Source organism: Dryas octopetala, chromosome 3, assembly GCF_963921425.1.
Source record: "Dryas octopetala chromosome 3, drDryOcto1.1, whole genome shotgun sequence".
Classification (NCBI taxonomy): Eukaryota; Viridiplantae; Streptophyta; class Magnoliopsida; order Rosales; family Rosaceae; genus Dryas; species Dryas octopetala.
In genome coordinates, this window is record NC_141368.1 from 26,767,625 (window position 1) to 26,781,934 (window position 14,310).

Consider the following 14,310-nt stretch of genomic DNA (forward strand, 5'->3'; position numbering starts at 1 on the left):
ACAAGTGATGTGAAAACATTTTTCTTACTTTCTGATGATGAGGCAGTACGAGTGGATGATGCAACATTATCATATACACCATAACGGTGACCCCGTCGGGCCCTCCGTGCCGACTGAATCCCAGACCCAGTACTAGATGAGAGATCTGGGGATATCGCCGGGGTCGAGTCGCCCTGGGCTATGAGGTCGGGCTGGGCTGCAGGGGCGGGCTGGGCTGCAGGGGCGGACATAGATGCTAAAGTGGACCTCCGAGATCCACCCCTGTTCGAGATCAAACTCATCTGCACAATGATAATACCATGTCGTGTAGTTGTGTGACATCCCAAATCTCACCAAATGAATTCTGACTTCACGCACTGTCTTCCATAAAGAGTTGTTACAATTCCGGCACGGACACCTTATATTATTCTGAGCATTGACATGTTCCTGTGCAACTTGGATAAATGACTCGATCCCATACAAATATTCATCACTAACACGATTCGTATTACGTATCCACTGTCGGTCCATGATGCCTGTTTCCATATTACACGACAATTAGAAAACGATGCGTCACCATTCTTCGTCTCCTTATGCCTCCGGTAAGGGCCCTATCCCATTCGAGAATGCACATATGTGTCGTGGTTGTTGGCTCACACGACGTGGTTTTGATCTGAGAAAATTTCGGCAGCATCTCCCTATGGTTCTCCAAGTGCACGACGTAGATATTTAAAACAAATATCTAGTATGCACTCGAAGAACACATAAGGAGATGTTGCCGAAATTTTCTCAGATCAAAACCACGTCACATGAACCGCTAACCACAACACATAATTGTGCACTCCCAAACTGTCCATGGGTAATTTGGACAATTCAAGAATCATATTGGAGCGCAGTCACGCCAAGCGTCCATGCGCGCCCCAATAGACTCTCGAACGGGTCTAAGGTATCGATTGAAATTTAGTGTACAAAGTTATCCACTGATAACTTCGCACGACTAGTTAAATGTACAAAGTTATCGATTGATAACTTCGCACAAGCGCTTCGTGCCACATGACCTCACCCAGTACTCGAGGAGTGCTGGACTACGTCATCGAAAATTTTGCAATTAAAACTAAACTAAATGTAACATACAAACTAAATTATAATTAATTTAACAATATACATATAAGCATACAAACAAACTATTAAATTTTAGCATACAAAAACATACAAATTAATTAATGAATTTTATAATTAATTTTAACATACAAACTAATTCACTCAAAAATTTAATACAATTATATATGAAACATTAAATACTAAATCATACAAAAACTTAACTAAAAGATAGATTAAACACATACCTCACCAAAAATGCAATTATCCTTCACAACAAATGCAACAATATCCTTCCTTCACCAAAAAAATAAATCATTGTCAAATATGGGCCCAACATCAATCTAAATTCAGATTTCACAACCAAACCACTAAATTAAAAAAACCCACAACATTAACTAATTACCACTAAAATCAGAAATTTCACAATCAATTTATGCAAAATCCACAACAAGTACAAAATCCACAATATTAGAAAACATAAAAAACAGAAAATACCATAAAAAACAGAAAATACCAAAAAAACCAGAAAATACCATAAAAAACAGAAAATACCAATAAAAAACAGAAAATACCATAAAATACCATAAATTCAAAAAAAAAAAAAAAAAAAAAAAAACCAAATTCAGAAAATACCTTGAGGTGGGTTTCGGCGGGGGTGGGTATTTTCGGGGGTGGGTTTCGGCGAGGGTGGATGGGTTTTCGCGGCGGGGGTGGGTCCCCGATGGGGGGGGTGGGTTTCGGTAGGAGGGGTGGGTTTTCGCGGGGGGTGGGTTGCCGATGGGGGGGGGGGGGCGGTTTTGGGTTTCGGGGAAGGAGGGAGGAGGAGGAGGAGGCGGAGGGAGGAGGAGGAGGAGGAGGGAGTGAGAGCTGAGGGAAGGAGGAGGCGCTGCGAGGCGAGGGTGAGGGACTGCGGCGCGAGGGTGAGGTGAGGGATCGAGTGAGCTGACTGAAGTGAACCCAGAAATGGGCATAAATTTAAAGACTTTGGGCGACGAACATGAATTCGTCGCCCAAAGTGACTTTAGGCGAGGAATTAACAAGTTCGTCGCCCAAAGTGACTTTGGGCGACGAACTTGTTAATTCCTCGCCTAAAGTCACTTTGGGCGACGAATTCATGTTCGTCGCCCAAAGTCGTTGACTTTAGGGCACCGTTTTATCCCGCCATAATTTCAGACTTTGGGCGACGCACTGTTCGTCGCCTAAAGCTATATTTCGTCGCCCAAAGTTGAATTTTTTTATGAACCATAGTCGTTCATACGTTCGAGCTCCAATACCAAACTTCTAGATCTCCAATTGACCTAATATTTTAGAGGAATGATCTTTGAGTGACAAACTAATAAATGAACGGTTCAGATCGTTAAAAACACAATCGACATATAAGGTTCTACATATAAATCAGTGATTTTTGCATTTGAAGACTAAAATTATATCAACTCTTTCGTTAAAACCTTGTAGCTTCAATAATTGTGAAGACCACAACGTGATTATCACAATCAGAGCCATTCTTCATATATGTTCACACTCAAAGATCAACCCTGGAAAAAATCGGCTCAATCGGAGTTCATCTACCCGTTCGATTATTATTATAAGAATCAAGATCGTTCATACATCCTAAATGCTAAACCTAACTTCTACATCTCCAATTGAGTTAATTTTTTGCATGGATGATCTTTGAGTGAGGCACTAAGGAATGATCGGTTCGGATCGTTAAAAACACAATACAAAAGTGATCTTCTACATACAAATACACTTAAAGAGTATAATTATATTAACTTTTGGGTAGAAATTTTGGTGATTCAACAATTTGTGAAGACTACAATGTGATTTTAACGATCGGAACCGTTCATTCTATTCGTTTATACTGGAAGATCATCCCTGCAAAAAATCGGCTAAATCGGAATTCATCTCATACTTCGATTCGTATTACAAAATTTACAATCGTTCATAAGTTCAACCACCGTTACCTAACTTCTACATCTCCGATTGAGCTAATTTTTTGCATAGATGATCCTTAAGTGAGGCACTAAGGAATGATCGGTTCGGATCGTTAAAAACACAATACAAAAGTGATCTTCTACATACAAATACACTTGAAGAGTATAATTATATTAACTTTTGGGTAGAAATTTTGGTGATTCAACAATTTGTGAAGACTACAATGTGATTTCAACGATCGGAACCGTTCATTCTATTCGTTTATACTGGAAGATCATCCCTGCAAAAAATCGGCTAAATCGGAATTCATTTTATACTTCGATTCGTATTAGAAAATTTACAATCGTTCATAAGTTCAACCACCGTTACCTAACTTCTACATCTCCGATTGAGCTAATTTTTTGCATGGATGATCCTTAAGTGGGGAATTAAAAAATGAATGGTTATGATCTTTGGAAATACAATCGTATAGTATGCTATTACATATATAAAATTGTAAACAAAAAAATATTCTTACTTTGGGCGAGGAACTACAAATTTCGTCGCCCAAAGTGATCTTAGGCGAGGAACCTAAAATTCGTCGCCCAAACTAACTTTAGGCGACGAATTGTGAGATTCCTCGCCCAAACCATTATTACAAAACAGGATGATCCTTTGGGTGACGAACATATTCCTCGCCCAAACTATGTTTGGGCGACGAACATAATTTCGTCACCCAAAGTGTCTTTGGGTGACGAAACTATGTTCGTCGCCCAAAATATGTTCGTCACCCAAAGTAAGTTTGGGCGACAAATTTTCGTGTTCCTCGCCCAAAGGCACTTTGGGCGACGAACATATATATTCCTCGCCCAATGTATTTCCCAATTAATTGTTTGTTGTTAATGTTTAGGCGACGAAATGGGTTCGTCGCCCAAAGTTACTTTGGGCGAGGAACTTGTTGTTCGTCGCCCAAACCTTTATGATTTTGAGCGACAAATTTTCTTGTTCGTCGCCCTAAATTTCTTTGGGCGACGAATATATGTTCGTCGCCCAAAGTTTGGTCGCCCAAATATATTTTTCTTGTAGTGAATATGCTTGGTACGGGCATGGAAGATAGGATTGGCAGCCATGTAAGTTGTAGACAAGTTATCACAGTTGAGAAGAATTGGCAGAGAGAGGAAGAACCGTAGCTCATGTAGAAGACCTTGAATCCAAATGGTATCAGCACAAGCATTGGCAAGCGCACAGTATTCTGCTTCGGTATTCGAACGAGAGACTGTGCGTTACTTCTTAGCACTCCAAGATATAAGATTAGAGCCTAATAAAACACAATAACTAGAGGTGGACCAGCGGGTATCCGGGCATCCTACCTAATCAGCATCAGAGTAGGCAACAAGAAGAGAGGGGGCTGAAGAACGACGAACCAGAAGACTATAACCAAGGGTGCCTTTCAAGTAACAGAGGATGCGTTTAACCACCTCAAAATGAATATCATTCGGCGCACTCATGAACTGAGAGACATGCTGAACGGAAAAGGAAATATCGGGTTTGGGAAATGTCAAGTATTGCAAGGCACCGACGAGTTGACAATAGGTAGTTGGATTGGAAAAGGGAGACCCATCTGAGCATGAAAGAGAACTTTTAGAAGTCATAGGAGTGGACACAGGTTTGCAGTCAAGAAGATTGTTGCGTTTGAGAATGTCAAGTGTATATTTATTTTGAGTAAGATGGATCGAATATGTTAAGTGGACGACTTTCATGCCAAGAAAATAATGCAATTCGCCTAGATCCTTGATTTCAAATTCAACATCCAAGGTTTGAATGAAGGCATGTAAATGAGATGAACTGCTACCTGTAAGCACACTATCATCAACATAGAGGAGTAAAATCATCATGTGAGAGGCATCCCGATATGTAAACATGGAAGAATCAGCTCGATTGGGAACAAAACCAACACGAAGCAAGAATGAGCTAAATCGGTGAAACCACGCACGAGGTGCCTGTTTGAGATTGTAAATAGCATTATGAAGTTTACAGACATGATGAGGCTGACTTGGATCAACGAAACCAGGAGGTTATTGCATATAAACTTCTTCAGAAAGGAACCCATGTAGAAAAGCGTTTTTGACATCGAGCTGCCGAAGATGCTAACTAGAGGAAACAGCTAGACTAAGCACAGTGCGGATAGTGGTGGGCTTGACAACTAGACTGAAGGTATCAAAATAATCGACACTCGGTTATTGATGAAAGCCCTTTGCAACGAGGCAAGCTTTGTATCGTTCAATAGTCCCATAAGAGTGCCAGTTCACTTTAAATACCCATTTACAGCCAACGGTGTTGAAAGAAGAATTGGGAGGAACCAAAGACCAAGTCCCTTGCTTAAGAAGTGCATGGGACTCATCATTCATTGCACCTTTCCATTCATGAGAGCGAGAGGCCTGAGTATAAGATGTTGGTTTAATATCAATGTTTAAGATAGAAACAAAGGCAAAAGGAACCAGGAACCGTATAGAAAAATTAGCGTGGTATTTTGTATTGGGTTTGAACATGTCGGACTGAGACCAAGTGTGAACTGGAGATGTGCGACTGGAAGGTAGAGAGATCGGTGCAGAGGTCCCCACAGATTCACTAATAGAGAGAGGAGGCACGGAAAGCTGTGCATAGAAACCAGGGTAGCAAAGTGCGTGGTCGGGATCAGTGGTGTTTGCCAATGGAGCTTGGAGAACCTGTTTAAAAGATGGGGCCGGGGACTGGTTCGAGTCAGAGGTTGTATCAGGTGACTGATCTTGTGGAATGGCTGGTACGGGAACCTGGTTGGATGACTTGGCTGTGACAATTGACTGATCAGGTTCATGGGCAGATGTATTGGTGTTAAGAAGGAGCATGGGCTCAAGTGTAAAGCCTACAGGGAGGATGGACAAAGCTAATGCAGCAAGAAGAAGAGGGGCCAACACTAGAATTATAAAATTGGTCTTTATGAAATACCACATGCCGAGAAGTATAAAGACGACCAGTATGGGGATGTAAGCACCGATAGCCACGGTGACGATCACTGTAACCAACAAAAACACATGCAAGAGAGCGAAGTTGTAGTTTGTTAGAAACATAATCGCCAAGAAATGGATAACAAGTACACCCAAAAGTCCAAAGAAAAGAATAATCTGAACCCAAATAACTTGTGATAGAGAGAGGCTCATTGAAGAAGTGGAGTTGGGAGTCGATTGATTAAATAGACTGTTGTACAAAAAGCCTCAACCCACAAATTATGAGGCACGCGCATTAGCAATAAGAAGTAGAGTTCAACCCATATCGGCGATGTGACGATGCTTCCGTTCAACTAGGCCATTTTGTTGAGGCGTGTGTGGACACAAAAAACAATGCACAATGGACAATTGACTAGCACAAAATTGTTTAATGTGTGAGTTGTCAAATTCCTTACCCCCATCACTCTGAAACTGTTTGATAGTCAAGGAGAATTGATTTTTAATATACATAAAAAAATTGGAAAAATGACCAAAAACTTCAGATTTGAGACGCATGGGAAAAATCCACAAATAGCGAGTGAATTCATTTATAAATAACACATAATAACAAAAGCCAAAAACAGAAACAACTGGTGACATCTAAACATCCGAATGAATTAAATGAAAAGGTGCAACAGTACAATGTGCATGAGATGAAAAGGAAAGCCTAATATTTTTGGCTAATGCACAATGACTACAGTTTTTATTGGATAAACTAAAGGAAGAACCAAGCAAAGACTAAGAAACAAGAGAAGTAAACAATTTATTGGACGAATGTCCGAGACGACGATGCCATAGAGACGGTGACACAATCGCTGAAGCAAGAGCAGTCTTGAAAGCAGGAAGAAGTGTAGGAAAGACAAAATAAAGACCATCTTTACATTGGCACTGAAAGAGAATAATACCAATGTTTAAATCACGAACAATATATCCCCAAGAAAAGAATGTAATACTGACAAAGCAATCACAAGTGAATTGTGCAATAGACAAGAGATTTTTACGAAGAGAAAGGACACGAAGAACATCAAAAAGACGGAACAGAAAACGACCAGAAGTAAAGGAAACATTACCATAGTGGGTGATGGGGAGGGAAGCACCATTACCAACAACAACTTGATCAGAGGGTGAGGAGTTAATAGACGGAGTGAAGAAACGTGCATTATATGTCATGTGGTTGGTGGCGCCAGTACCCAAGTACTAATTAGGATTAGAAGAGGAAATAGTATGCAGTCCAGCAAACACACGTGACTAAGGGCACTTGGAGGCAATGTGTCCAAACTGACTGCAATTCCAGCACTGCAGAGGTGGACGAGGATGAGGAGATGGGCTAAGAATTCCGATAGACTGATGTTGTGGACGCAGAGGTCGAGTAGAGAAAGAACCAAGCCCACGTTGTGGGAAGAATGACTGATCTCTTGGGCGTGCACCTCTTGGGCCGTGAAAAGGACGAGGTTGGGTTGTGAAGAAAGCCATTGGTTGTGCAGAATGAGCCATTGCGACAACCAGTACTTGCTGCTCTTCAAACGCAAGAAGACGAGCACGTAAGTCTGAGAAGCTGGGTAGTGGAGGAAAATTCAAAATCGCTGTTACAAGCATGAGATAGTCAAGACCCAATCCACGTTACAAACGTCACCAAATCAGAATTAGAAACAGCTTCATTAATCGCAGCTAACTGATCTGAGAGATGTTTGGCAAGATTAAGATACTCTAGAATAAATTTATAGCCTTTAGTGATAAGAAGAGTTAAAACTTAAGCTGAGCTGCATTTGCAAGAGATTGTTGAGAGTAATTCTGACAGAGACAATCTCATATTTCCTTGGAAGTGGAAAAGCCGACCACCTAAGGAAGAAGACTTTCAGACAACGTGGCTCGAAGAATGCTAACGAGACTTTGATCGATTTGAAACCATGTTATGTAGTCTGGATTGGGTAAAGGAGAAGCAGAAGGATCAGTTTATTTGGCTTTGTTAGAGACAATAAGAAGCAGAGTTTGTGGTGGGCATGGGTAGCTGCCATCAACAAAACGCCACAAATTTTGACCAAGCAAGAATGGTTTGACTTGACTTTCTCAAACAAGATAATTAGTCTCAGAAAGTGTGCAGGAGACAAGATGAGAGATATTGGGAATGGTGATGAAAGGAAGAAGAGAGGATGAAACACTACCAGACGCCATCAAGAAGAGAAGAAAAAAAGGTATGGCTCTGATACCATGAAGAAACTGATTGTCACTTTTTATATTTAATCATCACAAGTACATGATATATATATACAGCATAACCAAAACTGACAAATATACATTTAGTATGTATTAACAACATAACGGAAACTCTCATAAAATTAGCTTTGACTAAGATTGAATCCTCATAATGGTGGTAACTCCTTAACAGTTATAGTTTCTGTCACTGAGAGATGAGAAAGATGGAGAAAAAAGAGAGAGAAAAGGGCAGTTATGAGAGGAAGAAGAAAGGAAAGAAGAAGAAGAAGAAAGGGGAAGAAGGGTTATGCGATCTGGGTTTGCTTTGGTTAGTTTTGCAAGTTTTGATCTGGGTTTGATTATTTTGCAAGTTTTTTCTTATTTCTTTGGTTAGTTTTTTGTCTTTTAATTTTGTAATTTTATTAAAAATCTTTATAATTTTTTATTATTTATTTGTCTACATGGCATCATGAATACACGTGTCCATTTTAAAAAAGTCAATTCAACGCCAGCGATGAGCCACATTATCGACACGTAATCACTTAACGGAGTTTTTTACGGAAGATTTAACGGAGGTATGTAACTGCTAAAAAATTGAAGTTGAGGTACTGAATCGTTGAAAATTGAACTGGGGGTACATTTGCAATACGTGACAAACTTGAGGTACTAAATTACAGTTTGCCCCTTTTTTTTTTATAAGGAGGGAGATCGAATTTAAATTTGAGATATCTTCTAACAAACTAGAGAGAAAATATTTCTTAAATGAATAACTAAATGGTACCTTTATTTTTCTTTTCTATTTACCAAGAATCCTACAATACAATTAGGTTTCACTGCTATTGACCAATTTCCTAAATTAACTTAATGTGTGAATAATAACATCAATCAATAAATTACTTTTTAAGTTGATGGAGAGCATTTTGGGGATACCCTCCCTCTATGGCTTAGCGCAACATTCTCACATGAGGCTACGGCACTTGTTCCTTGGCCTGCAGCTACCAAATTTACATCTTGCAACACAATGTCTTGACATCTGAACCGCTTGCTGCAGTCGAAATTCACTGCCACTTCTGAAGCACTTGTGCCTCTGATATTGTTGTATACCACATTGCTTATTTTCACAGCTGAGGCCTGCATATATATCCACACCTCAAAATGATTAATATATATAAGTCATGCTAAATTGGAATTGATATTTTATTATCAGACAGTCTGATATGTATATATGTTAATATATATTGTTAATTTAGACCATATATTTTATTAAAAATTAGTATAAATTAATAATCTGATAACATATATATAACATACATGTCAAATGTATCAGAATAGAAAATTTTAAAACCTGAATATAACCATCAAGTAGTGTTTGAATTATCCTCCAATAATGCTTGATATATGATTATATTTCTAAAACTTACATATAATGACCAAATTTTTGTCAATGCATTTTTAATTTTCCTTGTACCTACTAGGTTATGGGAAAAAGGGGATGATCCATTACCTGTTCATGGCATGGCTCTTTCTGATCACAATAATGTTGGTTTATGATTATTGGATTGCTCACGTTGTGCATCATAACATTTTTGAATAGGATGTTTTTTGCATATCCAGACCCTCCCTACATATATATCAAGCAAAACCAATCTGTTAGTGTAATTAATTTAAATTATATATTGGATTATGCATTTTAGTTCATCATTCATGAAAACATTCTAGATGAGTGTGATAATTTTTCTAATATGAATGTTGAATTCATACCTGCCAAGTCTTTATTCTTAATCCATTAGTGGTGCCTATAATTCTCGCTCTAGAAACTACCACATCCGAAACCTGTGCTTCTGAATTTCCAGCTCCCAAGCTTCCAATGCTGCATATATATAACAGCATCAGAATACATTATTATTATTATTATTCTTATTATTATTATTAATTAAGTACTAAAAGTTCATCAATATGAAAAGGATAACTAATTAATTAATTTATAATGATCATTAAAGTTGGGAGACCTGATTCCGTGACCTGGTCCGCACACTATATTGGTAGCTTGAACTTTCTGCGACCCGCTTACTATTGAAATACAGTCATCACCTTCAAATACATCAACATAAAAAAAAAAAAAAAATAAATAAATAAATAGTGAACAAAATTAGTCCCCTAGACTCCTAGTCATCACCTTCAAATACATCAACATATAAGAAGATCTCAAGATCTCACTCTTATTAAAGGTGATACACATGTGATATCCAAATGTGGTTCCTCTAACAATTTTGTTTATTCATTCATTACCATTATACAAAATAATGAAAGTTAAACAAAGGTACTGTATAAGTTTCCAGTATTTATTGGATCACTAAATTTCATTCACTCCAAAACTCATTTATTTATAAAAATTAAAATATGTTAGTCGGTGAATAAATTTGGTGGTCAAACAAAATATTTTCTATAATTAATGTTACCTGTGTCACATAATGTCTATGATAGAGGTGTGACCCATTGTATATGGGTCGCAATACGAATGTAGTACTAGTACATATAGTTTTATAAATTTTAAATTTTTATGGGTTTACGGTTTACCGGTCCGAATGACACAGTCCTTGATTAGAATATATTGTGTTGCAGTGACATGGATTCCGTCAGTGTTGGGGCTATCCCCTGGTGCCGTTACCACCAGATTCAAAGCTTTCACATTCACGCATCTTTCAAATGACACATGGATTTGTTGCGCATTTTGAAACCTCAAATTTGCCACTTCCAAAGTGTTGCAGTTGTGGAAAGTTACAGCCTTTGAAAGAAAAACAAAGTCATAATTAAAAAAAAAAAAAAATTCAATCTTAGTGTTAGGTAAATGATTAGTCCTTGTAAATAAATAGGACCCATAAACTTACAGTTGGCGCTTCCTTGCAAGGCTGTGGCACAATGGAAGGTTCCACCGTTCCACCCACAAAAGAAAATAAATTAGTCATTTCATTTAGAATTGGGTAATCAGAAATCAAAATTAAAAATTGATAAATTTCAAAAACTAACTTTAATTCAGACCCTTTAAAGATATCTAGCATTAGCATTTTTTTAATTTTAAAAATATAATCATGAGTAGTGTTTGAACCGAATCGTATTAAAATTCTCTCATGTAGTGTTTGAGTTTCATTAAGTAATGTTCAATAAAAGTTTAAGTACCATTTGACAGAAATTTAAACACTACTTGAGTACTTGATCGCTGAGAAAGATAAAAGATTTACTTTAATTTGGTTACCAAAAAGGATAAAAGTCTTTAATAAATGTAGAACATGACTAAATTTTAAAATTTCCATTAAAATTGAAGCATGACCACAAGAATTTAAGTAATTAGTCTTCGAATAACTTACTAGGGAATGGTTAACTTTGCAAGAGTTCTGCCACCATATCCTTCCATTTCCATTGATGGTCCCACCACCTTCAACTCTAAAGTTTTGTAAATTTTCAAACAAAATCCAATGCCTTCCTTTGTAGTCCGATCGGTTGGGAGAGGCTTTAATTGTTCCATAGATCTAGTCAAATAGATCAAGAACTATCAGATTGTTTTTCTTTGTAACATAAGATAGTAATACAAATTTGGACCAAACATTCAGATAATAATCAACTTAACCAATCGTTCATATTCATAAACTCATAACATATTATATTGCAAGATTATAATATTTTCTAATATTATAATGCTTATATTGTCAAACTGTGTAAAGAAACAATGTATCAAAATGGCTAGTATAAGGGACTAATTATAAGAGACTGTGAAGGATTGTTTTTATAGATTAATTCAATCAATTTAATAATAGATGGTTAAAGCCTAACATAACATCGATAAACTGTGCTATTTGATTAATCTAAAGGCACTTATCTCATAAAATTGTCTCTTACAGTCTTTCATAATTAGTTTCTCATATTAGCCGGACTTTGATATGTAAATCTTTATTTAAAAATATATCATTTGAATTTTGAATTTAATATTTAAATTCACAACATAAACACAATATAAAACATAGCAGAAAGATTTTAATCGATAGTTTCCAATTATGACATTAATGTATGCATGTTTTCATGCATAAAAACTCACCTTGAGCGTGAGAGAAGATGTGCAAGGACCAGAGAATGTGATTGGCTTCAGGTGATAGTTCCTGTTCTTAGGGACCACAAGATCAACTTGTACACCCCTTCTAGAAGAGCAAGCCTCCCTCCAAGCTGTCCTAAATGCCTACAACAAAAACTCCAACCATTTAACAACCCCAAAGCTATTTCTCACTAAACTCTCACATATAAACTTCATCAATAGTATTGTCAAATAATTTAAAACAATACCATCCAAATTAATGTACTGAGTGCTTAATTAAAGGAGTAAAAAGGACTTAAGAAAAAGATCATTCGGATCTTCTACTTTATCTTTTTTACCATAATCTTGTGCTCATATTTAAATGCTAATCGTTTAGTTTTAAATATAAATACAAGATTAGCACTAAAGTTTTAAATATAAATAAAAGATCAACACTAAAAATACTAGTAAAAGAATCCTATTTTTAAACAAAGACATTAGTTTTAATTTTCATTAAACAGCAATCAAAAAGAGAATATAATGTAAATTGGGTTGCCTGGGTATCATCCCCTCCATTTCCTTCAGCTCCAAAATCTTCCACATTAACAACAATCTTTGCTGAAGTTGAAAGATAACGATGATGTTGAGCAGCCCTTGGTGCACTAAGCTTGCTTGTCCTTAATATAAATGTAGGGTAGGGTCCTCTTAGATCATGACCAAAACTTTGATGATGATGATGATGATTAAGTACAAGTGGGTCCTCTGGGTTGCTGCTAAGAGAGAGGCTGGACAAAGAGGCTAAGACTATGAGAAGTACTGAGAGAACATGGCCTTTTGAATACATCTTAATTAACCTTCACTTTTGGACAGAAAAACAATGGCATGTCCCAAAACATATGTTGAAGATGGAGGCTTGGATGATGGGATATATTTATAGCAAAGTAGTGAAAGCTTGCTTGTAATTCTCTAGAGAGAGAGAGAGAGAGAGAGAAGGGTAAAAGCAATAGTGAGTGATGAAATAGAGAGAATGTTTGTTCTAATTCATGACTCAAGAGAGGTATGGATGGATATATTGAGATGCAGGAGATTGAGACGAAAGGATCTCTTGGCTGGTAGCCGACTCTGGTTTTTCACATCAATTTGATCTCTCCACTGAAAAAAAAAAAATATAAAAGATGACCAAATCAATGGAGCTTGAGTTAGTTGGTTACTGGTGCTTGTGCTTGTTTACCAACACCCAACACAAGCATATATATATGATGCATATAATTACTGCTGCTTGTGCTTGTTTACCAGTTAGTAACACTTTTGTATATATATATATATATATATATATATATGGACTTTAAGGGAGGTCTAAACAAACTAAGAGAAAGATGACCTACTAGAATATGCAAATTAACCGATAAGCTATTAATAATCCAATAAGAATTTGGATATAATAAATTTTTCAAAAGAAATGAGTATGGACACTTGCCATTAACATAGAAATAAAGGTATGCATACACGTGCATAAATACATATGACCAAAGCATTATCCTCTTTACCTGTTAAAATTCTTGAGGGTTTTACATTTCTATTTAAAAAATAAATAAATAAAATTGATTGAAGAGAACCAAATTGTAAACCTTTTACAATTCAGAGAGATTTTTTAGTGTTACTATAACACTGCCACGTGGTATATATTATTAGTTTATGGGTTCATAGTTTAGTGTATAGGATTAGTTTCTTCAAAAAAAAAAAAAAAAAGGATTAGTAACACAATGTTGTGGATTGGCGGCGTTACAATTACAGTAAAAAAATTACCCCGTAATTCTAATCCATTACTCAACCTCCCTCACCCTTCGATATAACCCCAATCATTAAATTAAGAGAACTGCTATTTGCACACTCATAAATTTCTTTTTACACACCCTTTCTGAAAAAAAAAAAATATATATATTCAAGAAAAAAGACCATTTGGCCCTCCCCTCACCCACACACCCCATCCTCTTCTCCCCCCCCGTACACACCTCATCTCCCCCCCCTGGTACACAC

At 37.0% G+C, this 14,310-nt stretch overlaps 1 protein-coding gene across 1 annotated transcript; it reads right to left on the reverse strand.

The window, feature by feature from the left end:
* Nucleotides 1-9,110: 9,110 nt before the first annotated feature.
* Nucleotides 9,111-13,117, reverse strand: QRT2 (Pectin lyase-like superfamily protein). The gene is made up of 9 exons (XM_086236136.1): nucleotides 12,830-13,117; nucleotides 12,301-12,438; nucleotides 11,576-11,737; nucleotides 11,099-11,119; nucleotides 10,788-10,995; nucleotides 10,220-10,301; nucleotides 9,972-10,080; nucleotides 9,715-9,831; nucleotides 9,111-9,341 (listed from the first exon to the last, which is right to left on the reverse strand). The coding sequence occupies exons 1-9, from the start codon at nucleotides 13,115-13,117 to the stop codon at nucleotides 9,111-9,113; spliced, it is 1,356 nt and encodes a 451-aa protein (XP_086092262.1).
* Nucleotides 13,118-14,310: the final 1,193 nt, after the last annotated feature.